This window comes from Cebus imitator, unplaced genomic scaffold (assembly GCF_001604975.1).
Source record: "Cebus imitator isolate Cc_AM_T3 unplaced genomic scaffold, Cebus_imitator-1.0 Scaffold1, whole genome shotgun sequence".
Lineage (NCBI taxonomy): Eukaryota > Metazoa > Chordata > Mammalia > Primates > Cebidae > Cebus > Cebus imitator.
Window position 1 is genome coordinate 11,441,139 of NW_016107316.1, and position 13,347 is coordinate 11,454,485.

The 13,347-nt window shown below is 34.9% G+C and overlaps 1 protein-coding gene across 2 annotated transcripts in view; it reads right to left on the bottom strand.

The window, feature by feature from the left end:
- Window positions 1–13,347, bottom strand: part of WDR35 (WD repeat domain 35) — a 71,658-nt gene that overhangs the window by 12,089 nt on the left and 46,222 nt on the right. For both annotated transcript variants that reach the window (XM_017526315.2, XM_017526319.2), the window contains 6 exons: window positions 12,717–12,927; window positions 7,628–7,708; window positions 3,839–3,975; window positions 3,320–3,523; window positions 1,491–1,637; window positions 957–1,089 (listed from right to left, as the gene is read on the bottom strand). In XM_017526315.2, the coding sequence (XP_017381804.2) occupies window positions 957–1,089; window positions 1,491–1,637; window positions 3,320–3,523; window positions 3,839–3,975; window positions 7,628–7,708; window positions 12,717–12,927 (913 nt within the window). The remainder of the gene's footprint in view (window positions 1–956; window positions 1,090–1,490; window positions 1,638–3,319; window positions 3,524–3,838; window positions 3,976–7,627; window positions 7,709–12,716; window positions 12,928–13,347) is intronic.

Below are 13,347 nucleotides of genomic sequence, written 5' to 3' on the forward strand. Positions count from 1 at the left end.
TATAACTCAATCTAAAATTTATCATTTTATTATTTGTTATTATAGTTAAAATTACTTAGTATTCACTCAGGAATATTACTTTTCTGGATATCCTACAGCAAAATGTTTTTCGGCTTCATCAGACACATCTAACAGACAGAACAAACGGAGCATACACATTCTTCCCTATACCCAGGGTCCTAAATAATTTTCTTTCCTACTCAAGAAAATCCACAGGATTGAAAATAAAGGTGAGTGAAAATACCATTATTACAGAGATAACTGCTCAAATTCACAATAGGGAAAACTGAATTACCATAATTCTATACTTATTTACTAACTAATAGGCAACATTTTTGAAGTGGAACTCACAACTGATACATGTCCAGACTCTGCAGTTGAGAGCTGCTAGCTCTACAAATATTGCACAGCTCAGTGATTTATATGGTAAACAAATAAAATACAAACATATTTATGGTATTCAACAATTAATTAAGAGGTTCTAGAAGAACATTAGAAAGCAAGGGAACTCTTTTGATTTCTCTTTTAACTTTAAATACTTTATTGTTAATATAACAATAAAAACTGAGCTATCTTTTTAAACTTAAGTTATAGCAAATTCCAAACAATTTCAGATTATTTTGAGGCAAATCCCTACAACATATCATTTCATCTGTAAATATTTCACATATTCAGCTAACATTTAAAAAGCAATTTTATAAATCATAACAGACGACACAAGATTGTGATCATGTTAAAGTAGTAGGAATGTGACTGACTTTTCCCCTCCATTTTCAAGTGTTCTATATTATTTATATATTGCTTTATAATTAAAATAAAAGCATCATTCCATGTCTAAGAAATTATAAAATTACAGATTTTAAATTTTCTTTATTGTGGAATGTGTTTCCTGACTATAACATAAAATTTTATAAAATAACCTAACAATTCCAAAAGCTAAACTTTACAATACCTACTGGAAGTAACTTGTGGTTTTCCGGAAGTGAAATGGCAAGGTTCTCTAATCCGTCATAATCCTCTAACATATAGTAACATTCAGCTAAGCGTTCCTGGTTCCGCCCTTGTACATAATATTGTACAGCATTCAACCTGCAGAAAGAAAAAAGGAAAAACTTTTAAAACTGACATAAGTATATTTCAAAATGAAAAGAATGAAAGCCAATGATTTCTGAAAATAACATACAATAAATAAAAATACTTTTGAAACTTTGTTCAGAAATAAATCATAAAACATCTTAGAATTATAGACTATAGTCTCCAACAGTAGAAAGCTGCCTGGAGCTAAGTACAAGTTTTGTGTTTATACACTCCAGATTTTTATAGTGCTCATCTCACAACTTCACAAGACCTCTGGCTTTCCAAGATGACTCTAGAGCTATCTGAATTTTAGAATTCAAGAAGATGGTCTCTATTTCCCCAGCATTAAGCAGTACTCAGGCGGCTACAAAGCGTTGCATGAATGCTGGAGGTGCCCCAGGTGAGTTACATACCACTTCTGTCGATCGGCAAAGTAGTCTCCAATGGCATTGTTGGCTTGTTCCAGGAGACTGTCATCCGCATCACCAGATCCAGTTTTCAGGAGGTGGAATACTCTAAACCAATCCCCTAGTTTCAGCCGGAGGCCAAGAGCAAGATCCCTACAAACAAAGTCATTCATTCATTCATCTCTTTGACAAATATTTACCAAGAGCCTACCATGTGCTAGATACAGTTCTAGGTGCTCAGACTACAGAGCAGTGGACAATGTGACTCTCCAAACATTTTAGAAACTTAGCCTGACTAGATAAGAGGAAATGAGGAGCACCTGGAGGTTATGGCTTGAATGTGTTTCCCCTCCAAAATTCATGTTAAGACTTAATCTCCATTGTGGTAGTATTAAGAGGTAGGGTTTTGGGGAAGTATTATGTCTGCCCTTATGGGCTGATTAATGCCCTTATAAAAGGGTCTCAGGGAGTTTGCCCTCTTTGCCCTTTCACTTTCCACCTTATAAAGGCATAGCATTCAAAGCACCATCTTAGAAGTGAAACAGGGCCTCAACAGACACTAAAACCTGCTGACGCCTTAATCTTAGACTTCCTAGTCTCTAGAACAGTGAGAAAAATATCTCTGTTCTTTATAAATTATCCAGTTTCAGGTATCTTGTTATAGCCGCCCAAATGGACTAAGATACCAGAATAGGGAAACGCAAACAATGTTGTGCCTTTATTTTCCTAGGCTTCCAACTTATTTAGCAAAATTACGATTTAAATAACAATCATTTCTTTTCAGCAATTTCTTAGACATGATCAGGTTTATTTCAAAACAAAACATAGCGTAAATACATGTGTTTTTTTTTTTTTTTTTTTGGATGGAGTTTCGCATCTTGTTACCCAGGCTGGAGTGCAATGGCGCGATCTCGGCTCACCGCAACCTCCGCCTCCTGGGTTCAGGCAATTCTCCTGCCTCAGCCTCCTCAGTAGCTGGGATTACAGGCACGCGCCACCATGCCCAGCTAATTTTTTGTATTTTTAGTAGAGACGGGGTTTCACCATGTTGACCAGGATGGTCTCGATCTCTTGACCTCGTGATCCACCCGCCTCGGCCTCCCAAACTGCTGGGATTACAGGCTTGAGCCACCGCGCCCGGCCACATGTGGTTTTATATTTCTTTTCAGAACTTAAGTTGTTAGAGATCTCCTGGAAGTATAAATAACATTAATAAAAATGAGATACAATGTTTACAGCTGAAATGAAGTTCAGACAGACTCTCCACCTTGTGGTTCAGTGGCTAAGATTCTCTGCTTTCATAGCTGCTGCCTGGGTTTGATTCCTGGCCAGGGAGACAGGACTTACAGTTCTTTAATTTAAAAGAAGAAATATTTATGATATTCATACATTATTTTATATAAATTAAAAATGAAATATAAAGAACTAAACTCAATCCCTAACTACTTCTGATTTTTATTTTATGCCTCTTGACAACAGAAAATTAAATAATGTCCTAAACAAAGAAAGAAAGAAAGAACTGGAATGATGAGCTATGTCACAAATATAAAAGCTCCCAGTCTCTGTTGTTCTATCATTTTTTCCCACCAAATGAAAAAAAAAAAAAAATCTCCCATAGCCATTATTAGATGTAAAAACAGAGAAGAAAACTGCCTCTAGACTATGAAACACAAACTAATGAGGGGCATGTAGAATATCTAGGTTGTAATCCAAACTTAAAATTAATTTCTAAAAGAAACTGTTAATACACCCAATTTATTTATATTCCCCATTTGTAAAAAATAAAATTATGAACCGATTGAGTACTCAGGGATGCCTGTACCTTCGTAACTTACCTTCTGTCCATCTCAAGATACATTCTTTCAGCCTCTTCAAACCTGCCAAAGTAGCCAACAACCTCAGTCTGTTTCATTGACTCACTCAATAGTTTGCCCAAGCGCTTCACAAACTTAATGCCTTGGTAATCTTTGCAGTGCACAAATGCTTGCTCTGCAGTGTGTAGGTCCAGTTTCTGAAGAGCTGCTTCAGCCAGTAGGCGCCTTTATTTTAAAAGAAACAAAAACATAAATATATGTTGCAAATTACTGATAAACTAGTCTTGAATCACAATTCAATTATGATGTCTTTTGTTTCTAGAGAAACACGGTGAAAAGTAACTCATGCAAACATTTTTCAAATAATATTCAGCTTATTTTGAGGACTTCCAAATCTGAAATGAATTTCTATATTTTAAAAAGAAGAGCAAGAATGGAAGTCTATTCCCATTAGGAGGGTAGCAGGGGAGCAGAGACACAGAGCTGGGACTTTAAAAACCTACACCTGACATCTTGGGAGAGTTTGCTTTTTATAAATACCAAAGTCGGGGGTGTGGATTGTCCTCTATGAATTGAGATGCATCTTCAATTCCAACCTTCTCAATCAGTGCTCGGCTATCTCGCAAAGACCGAATCTCAAAGTTAACTAGGTAATCCTTGTTTGGACGTTCTGGATCCTAAAAGTAAAGATGAAAGCAACAACAAAAAATTCAAATACTTGCCTTTAGAGTATGTGTTTCTTTTTTATAATTAAAACCAAAACAATACAAAACAAGAAAAAAAACTGCATCGTAGTATGAGCAAAATAAGGAAGATAAATCCTCATGTTTGGGTCTTTTTAGTTATTTGGAAAACACCCAAAACCCACAAGTAAAGTCCCTCCTGAGGCAATCAGGCGGCCTATAAGGAAAGGGGGACAGAGGAAAATGGCGGAAGGGGTCCCTCACAGTTACGCATCCCTGTTTCCCTCTGCTCAAATTGGGTTTTCTCCTTAAATGGGATAATATATCTCAAACGTTCAGCACAATGCCTAGCTGTACTATTCACAGTATTCAAGTCATCATCTCAGAAATGACCTAATGCCCTCCTGCAAAATTTTGAACAGGTATGCCATCCTGACTGAAACAGAGCACTCCCAACTCTTTTCTGGCTGCTGAATTACTTATTTATCTCTTCAACTCCTCTACCTGAGGCCAAGAACTGTGTCTTATTGGCTCTTAATTAACAGTTGCTGAATTAATGAATAGATGAACTTTGATTAAATCATTTTACCATTGAGAGTCTTCTTTACCTAAAAAAACTTCATAGAATTCAATATAATCATTAGTTAGAGCAACAACACCACAGGCATTTTCAGACATTCTAGAGCTTCTGGCAATCGGAAATTATGGGTCTTTCTTGAAAAACACTACTAATGATGAAATCCAGCCAACTAAAAGATTAATCAAAATAAAGAACTATGTACAGAGAAAATGTAGTAAAAAGCCTGGTAATAACTTTGAATTCTTATTTTCAGTTGTTTAGTCTTAATATTTAAATATGTTAAGTCTTTAAATATATTAAGACTAAACAACTGAAAATAAGGATTACTAGACAAAATTAAAATGTTCTAAATCTTGACAATGTAAAAATAACATAGTTACAAAAGGAGAAAGAGAAATGTAAGAATGTTATCTTTTAGAGTGGAAAGACAATACTTTTAAAAATTAAAATATAGTTTAAACTAATAACTTCTTGGTTTTTCATAATTCTTCTCAACTCAGGAAAATAGTATTGTTTGTAGTGGAAAAATATTATCTAAAACTCTAGAATTCCTTTAAACTCACTTTCAGGTTATCTAATTAAATTAACACCAAAAAAGTGGATTGTACAATGGTGCCATTTTTATAAAATTCCTTCTGTTCATCTATCTAACTCTATCAAATCCGTATTTCCAAATATAACTTACAGCTATAAGGAATAATGTTCCGATGTTTAACCGTAGTGACTAAAATATCTGAGTGGTGGAATTTAGGGTTTTTCTTTTTAACTTTTTTCAGTACTTTCCTGTACTGCTAGAATTCTATATAATTCTGCCACTTTTTTAAAGCAATAAAGTAGCCACTTTAAAAAACTGATTTAACCAACACTTTCTGAAAACCAACTCTGTATCAGACCCTTGCTAGATGTTAGAGATTCAAGAAGCTCACTGTCTATTAAACCACTAAATATATAAAAACAGACAAGATATTTCAATTACCTGTTTGATTCTACCCACTTATGACTGACTTATGACCGTTTTTTTAAAGGGCACTGGAAAAACCAAATCTTCAAAAATAAATAATAACAATGTCTTCTTTCCCTAAATTTTTTGGGAAAGAAGACAAGTAGAAAAACATCTTCTGGCTGGGCATGGTGGCTCACACCTGTAATCCAAGCATTTTGGGAGGGTAAGGAAAGAGTTTCGCTTCAGCCTGAGTGTTCAAGACCAGCCCATCTCTACAAAAAAATACAAAAAATTAGCTAAGCATGGTGACCTGCACCTGGGATCCCAGCTACTCAGGAGGCTGAGGTGGGAGGATCACTTGAGCCTGGGAGGCAGAGGCTACAGTGAGCCACAATGGCACCACTGCACTCCAGCCTGGGCAATAAAGAGAGACCTTGCTAAAAAAACAAAACAAAAAAAAAAAACAAACAAACAAAAAAGACATCTTTCTTCACATGTAAGAAAAAGGAAAAAATATTATCTGGTGGTACTGTATTCAAGTTAAACAGGCAATGAAATAAGTTCATTAGTTTTACAAGTCGTATACCTTAAACAGGGACAATAAAAGTGCTATCTACATAGAAAAAAGTCAAATAGTCAAATCTGGAGGTTACATAATCCTAGGTAATAACAGCCCAGATTCCATTTTTGATGGTTGGCTGCTGACAGCTTTTAAACTTCACCCCTCCCTCTTCCCCTCTGCCTCACATGGGCAAGCTGATGAAAAAGCCCAGATGCTCCTTCCTTTGTCGCCAGTGAGTTTCAAACCACATAAGCCCCTACCCATTAAAATCCTCACCCCAGACCCACGCTCTAACTACTAAACAACAACACCCTCAGGCCAGTCTCCTTTTCCTCTGAAATGCTCTGCAGCTATTTCAGACAGCTTGGGAAGCCCGCCCTTCTCTCTCCTAAAAGCCTCATTATGGAAGATACATTCTTGGTGTGTCTATGGTATCACCAAGCTTTACATCCAAACCAAATTTTGGGTGGGGGCCCACCTGTTGTCACATGGTGATTATAATACAGAAAAATGAAACTGGTTCACAATAAAAGAGCCATAATTTACATATCAAACCCGAATATGAAAACCTATTCCAAATTGCAACTAACTGCTAGAAATTTTAAATCTACGGTCTCAATTCAAAAACTATCTATATTACATAGAAAAAGTTAATGCTTTGGCTAAAATGAAGTTAAAACTTTCTCAGTATATTCTTAAAGAAAAAAAATTCTCAGAGGATGGTCAACGAAGGCCAATGCAGGGGTTCAAAATCATGTCTTGAATTTTTTTTTTTAAAAAAAGCATTATTTACAAAACCTGGAAAAAAATGGAAAGGTAGGTCTCTAAAAATATGTTACTGGCCGGGCGCAGTGGCTCACACCTATAATCCCAGCACACTGGGAGACTGAGACAGGCAGATCACCTGAGGTCGGGTGTTCGAGACCAGCCTGACCAACATGGAGAAAACCTGTCTCTACTAAAAATATAAAATTATCTGGGCATGGTGGCGCATGCCTGTAATCCCAGCTACTCGGGAGGCTGAGACAGGAGAATCACTTTAGCCCAGGAGGCAGAGGTTGCAGTGAGCCAAGATCGCACCATTGCACTCCAGCCTGGGCAACAAGAGGAAATTCCATCTCAAAAAAAAAAAAGTTACTCAAGTTAGAACCAGAAAACGGGTAAACTCTTAAATATTTCTTTAGTATCTCTTTGTTATTACTGCAAAAACAATTACAACAATTAGCAATCATTTTTTTTTAGCTCTCACTTGACTATATTATAGCATTGTGTGAATTGCTTTTCATATATTGTCTTACATAACAACAATCCTATAAGTATTATTATTATCCATATCTTATAAAGGCAATAACTGAGACTCATACGTTTTTATCATCATTTTACAGGAAAGGAACCCCTGGCTCCACACTGTTAATCAGGCCATACACTGGGGCGAAACCCCATTTTTTAAAAAAAGGATTATTTAAAAAATCCTTTTTTAAAGGATTTTTACACAGCCTGGTCCAGAAATACATAATGCCCAGTCATGCTAGCAACAGAAATGTAACTTTTTAGGAATTACCTTTAATAGCTCATCCAAAAGAACAGATTTAATTTCTAAATCCTCAAAATTACAAATATATCCAGAGGTCTGAATGGGTTCCTTTAAAGACAAAAGCAAATGTTATGTTACATTATGCAAAATTTCCTCTCTTTTAACAAATCATGCTTTTAAATTTTATTATCAGAGTTTTCAGGTAAACAGAAGAGAGAATGTCATTAACACCCATATACCCATAACCTAAATAATTAACATTTTGGTAAATATGCTTCATTTAATTTCTTAGCTGAAGTATTGTAAAGTAAACATAGTAAATTATGAACACCATGATATTTCACCCCTAAATACTTCAGTACATATCTTTAAAACATAATAATTTTCTCTTACATGGCTACATTACTATTATCACACCTTACATAATTAATATTAATTATCTAATAGCATCTAATATTCAGTTGAATTTTCTCAATAAAAAAGTCATATAGCTTGAAAATTCTAATTCATGCAATTCAATATTAAAATTAATTCTTCATAAAACTGATAAACACTATATTTGTATGTAAGCCCATCTGTCAAAGAAATCCCATACCATACTGAACAGTCTCTCCTCTGTAACATGAGCCAGAATGCATTCCTGATATATTTCCTACATAAGAAGATTTATTTGCCAATATGAAAGTGCATGAGACTGTTATATGTCTGTCTCTTATCCTAGTGTCATACAGGCTTCTTGAAATAAAGAATAGGATATGCATATTATAAAGTAAAGTAGCTGCCCTAGATCTTCAGTAGAAAAAAATGGTATCAATATTATATAGACAAAAATAAATAAACTGCCGATATACTTAATACGTGTAAGAATACTATAAAGATTAGAATAATGTCTGGTAATAGAAATAGTATCAGATTGCAATTTTTAAAACTATGTGTGTGTATATATATCATAAAGTAGAAAGTAACCAAAATCCAAATGAAGTAACATTTCAGATTTATAATTCTGAAAGTTGGTCCTTCACATATAATTCAGAAATTATAATGAAAAGAAGATACCAAAAAGATTAAAACAAGAGGTTAAAAACAATCGTATTTAGTTTGACTTTAGTATGTTTAAGCATGTGGCTCTAGTATATCTACGAGAGTTTAGAGGGTAAATGTTTTTCAGGGCAGGCCTGATGGCTCATGCCTTTAATCCCAGCACTTTTGGAGGCTGAGGCAAGAGGATCATTTGAGGCCTAGAGTTTGCGACCAGCCTGGCCAACACAGTGAAACCCCATCTGTAAAAAAAAGTTACAATAAAAAAGTGGTTTTTCTTTTAAAAAGTGCAAATTGTTGAATAAAATAGTCAAGTCATATAAGGAAATTTCATAAAACCCTTTTATTACCTTTAAAAAGGGTTGTATTACATAAAGGTAAATAATATGTTTAAGAGCAAAAAACAAAGAATCAAAACAAAATTTAATTCAAAAAGAAAGCGTATGTAGTAAGATATTTCTTATAGAGTATAGGGACCTTTTGTATACCTTGATTATTTCAATACTATATGTAAACCAAATATATTTGTATAAACACACGTATCATTAAAATTTTTTTTTATTTTTGGCTAGACAGTGCAACAAAACAAGATAATCAAAAGATAAATTCATAAAAGATGATCTATGGAAAAAGAAATACTACCAAAATGAAAGGGAGAAAGATGGAGAGAGATATCAAAAAACTAAGAGTTTTTTTAAAAATCTGATTATTAGTACATAGGTAAATATACACATTTATGTAATTCGTCTTTTTAATATTCAACTTCTGCTTGGATTAACCAATTTTCTTTAGTTTCCAAAATTCATTAGCTATCCATCTACACACTTCATTTAAATATGAAGTTTCAGACGAGCAGGGTACTCTCACCTAAGCAGTATGCAAGACACTTCTTTTTATCAAAAAAATATCCAAAGCTTTAATAATCTACACTATACCAAGAAATATTGGCACCCTTATTCAGCACACAAGTCAGAAGGCCTCATAACATTTACAATATAATGAGTATCCTGAAGTACACGTATTTGTCCTACAATTTTAGCATATTGTGACATACTGACGTTTGCATATACCTAACTAAGTGAATTTAGGGATTCTAGTACCTAATTTTAGCTAACCCTCACAAATTGGACAAGTGGCTTCAAAAGCTTCTTGCGAAGAACTTGTAGATGGAAAGTAATATTGATAATGCAAGCACAAGCAAACAAGGAAAGGCAGAACTGACACCTCTCTTACCCCACCACCAAACCTTGTATCAGTCACATTACAGTGTGAAAACAATGACAATCCTATCAAGTCTGACCAAAAGTCAGCTAAAAGGTCAAAATCATCAAGAAGTATATTTGAAACATGAGACTTTTATCCACTAAGTTAACAAAACCTTGATCTAAAATGTGCATTATGCTGATATACTAGCTAACGGTAGTTATGAACCATAGCAATTAGCATGACATATAAAAATAAAGTTATGTCATCTGGTAAAATTTATTTTTCTCATTCTTTTAAAATTTCTATTTTGGGGCATGATTCATAATATATTAATATGGCTGGTCGTGTAAATAATTTATAAATAAATATGTATATATAAGAGCATACAGGTATATTCAAAAATTTGGAAGCCCCTTGTTTGGAAAACAAGCCAATACACAAAAATGAGAGTCTGGTTGATGAAATTATGAGATATGAAAGAAACATGAATATGAAATTGCAGTGCCAATGAGAAGGAAGAGCCAAGAAAAAGAACAAAAGAGTGCAATCAGTACCTTCAGAGGGTCACTGGAGATGAAAATGATCAAGCAGGAAATATCAACATAAAATATTCATCTCCTAATTCTCGAAGGAAATGTGCTTTATCAGTTAATTAAAACTTTGCACACAGATGGCATCTTTTTCTCTCAAATAATCTGAAGACTTACAACTTAAATAAAGGTATGAATCTAGACTTCTTAACAACACTCAAATAGAGAAAAATATATTATGTTATTAGCTGTCAAACACTAAATTATCTCCTAAATAACAATATAGAATACTATGTCCTGAAGGAACATACTGTTAAATACAGCTCAGAAGATCCAGTAAAACAGACAGATCTTCTCTGTTTTGAAGAGATCATGTTCTTACATGATCAATAAGCAGCTAGAAGAGCAAATGAGCAGAGTAGCTAAACCAGCTGTGACCACACCGAGCCAGTGTCCTCGTGAATGAAAAGAACAGAACAGCATCATTTATAAAGAAATCCAGACAGCTGGAAGGTTGTAAGAAATCCATCTAGCTCTAAATCTAACAGAAATTGAACTACATGCCAAACCAGAAAACAAATTCAAATTAAAAAATAGTCTGTTTTTTAAAAGGCTGTTCTATTAAAACTACTTAAGAAACTCTTTTCACCAGGCAAAGATTTCATTTGGTACCAGGCTGATCATGTGTGCTATAATCACATTACGAGCAGCCAAATATAACAAACATTCTCACTTCTCCAAGCATATGATTTGTGAGTTAGTATGAGCGGGGCTAAGCATAGAAAAAGGCTCTAACATTCAAAAAGTATTCTACTCCCATCCTCAAGGTTATCCTGTGATTACCTGTCAAATTCTCACAATTGTTTTGTGGCAAAAATTAAATTTCCCTTGGACCCTTGAAAGAAGCCCATGCTTACAGGTCAAATGCAGCAGCCCTGAATCTGAACGCCTTTCCTTTGAACCATTTCTCAGGGTCAAAGAATCACAAAGATCCTAAGACTTGTAAAACCTTTAACAGAGCCTTTGAGGGCACTTTACATCAGGGCATTTGCCAATCTAAAATTCCTGAGTAGGGCTCAAATGAGGAAATGTAAAAATAACTTAGGATATTAAAGGGGCAAACAGCTTACCATTAAATACGTAAATTACTCCAGAAGCCCTTTGGCAGCTCAGGGGCCCAAGCATGCAATTCCTTCCCAAGAAGGAAGCTATACATGCAAACAAATGGAAATGAATGATACAAAGCATTTATTAACTTATTCCTTATTATTTACAAGATTAGAGTACAGGAGGAGTACAGAAAATTCCAAATTGAAAATGCATTACTAATTCAAAAGTCATTTAAAAGGTTTATCTTCTTAATGATGTTTTGATTAGGTTACCATTCAGCTTATTTTGTATTTCCTAAATACAACAGCTGACAGGTGGCTGGAGTACATTAAGTGACAGGAAAATCCAGAGCATACAAAGGTGGCTTCCTCATACCCAAAAGAGAGACTGACCACTGCCTGTACCTGCATATTTGTAAGTATCGCTGGGTTAAGAAAGAACACAGATTTGTGAGTGGTATGGTAAACATAAATAGAAATAAGACAAAGTAAGCACAGAATAAAGTGAACAAAGAGACAGAAAAGAATGAATGGGTAAGGCAATTTGAAAACTGTATTTTTTTTTATTAGGTTGTTTTAAGAAATTCTGGTAAATAAGACTACTGATTTTCTTAAGTTTGACAAGGAAAAAAAAAGACGAGTGACCATGGTTCCACCTTTTTTTTTTTTTTTTTTTTTTTTGAGACAGAGTTCACCTTTGTTACCCAGGCTGGAGTGCAATGGCGCGACCTCGGCTCACTGCAACCTCCGCCTCCTGGGTTCAGGCAATTCTCCTGCCTCAGCCTCCTGAGTAGCTGGGATTACAGGCACGCACCACCATGCCCAGCTGATTTTTTTGTAGTTTTAGTAGAGACGGGGTTTCACCATGTTGACCAGGATGGTCTCGATCTCTTGACCTCGTGATCCACCCGCCTTGGCCTCCCAAAGTGCTGGGATTACAGGCGTGAGCCACCGCGCCCGGCCGGTTCCACCTTTTAAAAAGAACAGATAAATAAATGCCTAGGAAGTACCTTTCAGAGAAAGTAGAGAATATTTAAAAGGTAAATCTTTTCTCATGTAAGACCAAATATTTTTTAAATCCACAGAAATGTTTCTATTTATTTTCAGAAATTCATGCAGCTATGTTGGCACTGCTGTTCAACAAACCTCTTAAAAAAAAAGGGGGGGAATCATACAGGTTTTTATATTTGGCTCATTATTTACAGACTGCTAACACTCATTTCTTGTTTTTACCTCAGGATCCAAGTTTCTGAAAACATACATTCTTGTCTTCTCCATCATTGCAAACAAATCAGGATTATCTTTGGCCCACTTCATATCCCAGACATCTTTTCGTTCCAGTTTTAACAGCTCGCCGACTACTTGCTGTCCTGTACTGTCCATTACTCGAGCGTCCAAGTCAAAGAAAGTTAGAACTCCTGAGATGTCTATGATAGCAAGACGGCTGAAAATAATGCAGTTAGAGAAAAGGAAAAAACTGTAAAATTACTATCAGCAATCACGAGAATAATTACCTATGGCCATTCTTCTTCAAAATCCGATTACCAGAAACCTGGAATATAGTAGAAATGGCTTTAATTTTTTTAAATAAATTTGATACAAGATATGGACTACTGTCCATTTTGCCCTCTTCTGAGGAAAATGTATCCAAAGAGATGAAACCAACTAGTATGAAACATAACATAGCCTCAATGCTTTTAACTTTTAAGCTTTAAGAGTAAAAAATTGTACTAGGACTTTCATATGCCCAATTAAAGACATTTAAGCCAAATGCAGTATAAAATAAAACCATACTAAATTTTAAGGCAAGTTCATAATAGACACACCCATCTTTACATTTATTACATACAAGTCTAACAATCCC